Below are 955 nucleotides of genomic sequence, written 5' to 3'. Positions count from 1 at the left end.
AAATCTTATCAAAAACTACAATCTCTCATTATTAATAGATTTGTGTGATTCGAAAAAGTAGAAGTTCATTTTAAATATAATTTCTATATTATTTTTTTTATTAAAGTTTTTCAAATTTACAACATTTCATTTTTTTATTTCTAATGGACCGATACTCTTTGTTAAGAATAAAAATAAATATGAAACACTTCGGGTTTGATATATTCATGAAAATAATCTAAAAATACCAAAAATAAAAAAAAAGAACTGATAAAAAGGAAAATGAGTGGAAAAGAAAAAAAAGAAGATAAGGAGAAAGAAATAAATAGAAAGTGTATCTTTATTCAATTCTAATTGAGATTACAGGAAGAACTTTATAAAAAAAAAAGAAGAACTTAAATTACCCCTAAAGAAGAATGAACCAATCAAATAAGAGATACAAGAGAAAGAATGAAACAAAGTTCAATCAGGGACAATTAAAATTAAAAAAAAGGGCCAGTATAAAAAGAAGGGTTTAAACTAAAATAAACAATAAAACAAAGGAATGAGTAATTCAGGAGATAAAAATGAATATGAAGAAATACTTAGAGAAAGAAAAAGGATGTCAAGAAATGAAGAGACATTAGTATATAATGGATTGCTTTATCTTCTAGTTAAAATGGGATTTGATGCACAAGTAAAAAAAACAAAAAAGACTATTCATACAATTAAAATGTTAATTGTTGAAGAAATAAAATATAGACCAACTGGAAAAGTATTAAATCAAGCAGAAATTGCATATTTTTCACAATTTTTATTATCAGATTTAGGTTATATTCCATTAAAAGAAAATTCTATGACTTTAAAACAATTAAAAAGGTCAAGAGAAGCTCAATTAAATAATGCACTTTTATACATTCTTTCTTCTATTGGATTTACTTTCGATGAAAAGAAAGTAAAAGTCTAAATGTACTGAAACGTCTATTAGAATATTAAG

The 955-nt window shown here is 23.5% G+C and overlaps 1 protein-coding gene across 1 annotated transcript, besides 2 other annotated features; it reads left to right on the top strand.

Annotated features, from left to right (window-relative positions):
- The first annotated feature begins 67 nt into the window (after positions 1–67).
- Positions 68–105: a sequence feature (AT_rich).
- A 124-nt stretch (positions 106–229) lies between these two features.
- Positions 230–311: a microsatellite.
- A 212-nt stretch (positions 312–523) lies between these two features.
- On the top strand, positions 524–925 carry EDI_116600 (uncharacterized protein; the record flags this gene model as incomplete). The annotated part of the gene is made up of 1 exon (XM_001741073.1): positions 524–925. The coding sequence occupies one exon, from the start codon at positions 524–526 to the stop codon at positions 923–925; it is 402 nt and encodes a 133-aa protein (XP_001741125.1).
- Positions 926–955: the final 30 nt, after the last annotated feature.

This window comes from Entamoeba dispar, genomic scaffold, assembly GCF_000209125.1.
Source record: "Entamoeba dispar SAW760 scf_1105229463515 genomic scaffold, whole genome shotgun sequence".
Taxonomy (NCBI): domain Eukaryota; phylum Evosea; order Mastigamoebida; family Endamoebidae; genus Entamoeba; species Entamoeba dispar.
The sequence above is the reverse complement of the archived record's forward strand: the minus strand, read 5'-3'. Positions and strand labels throughout refer to the sequence as shown.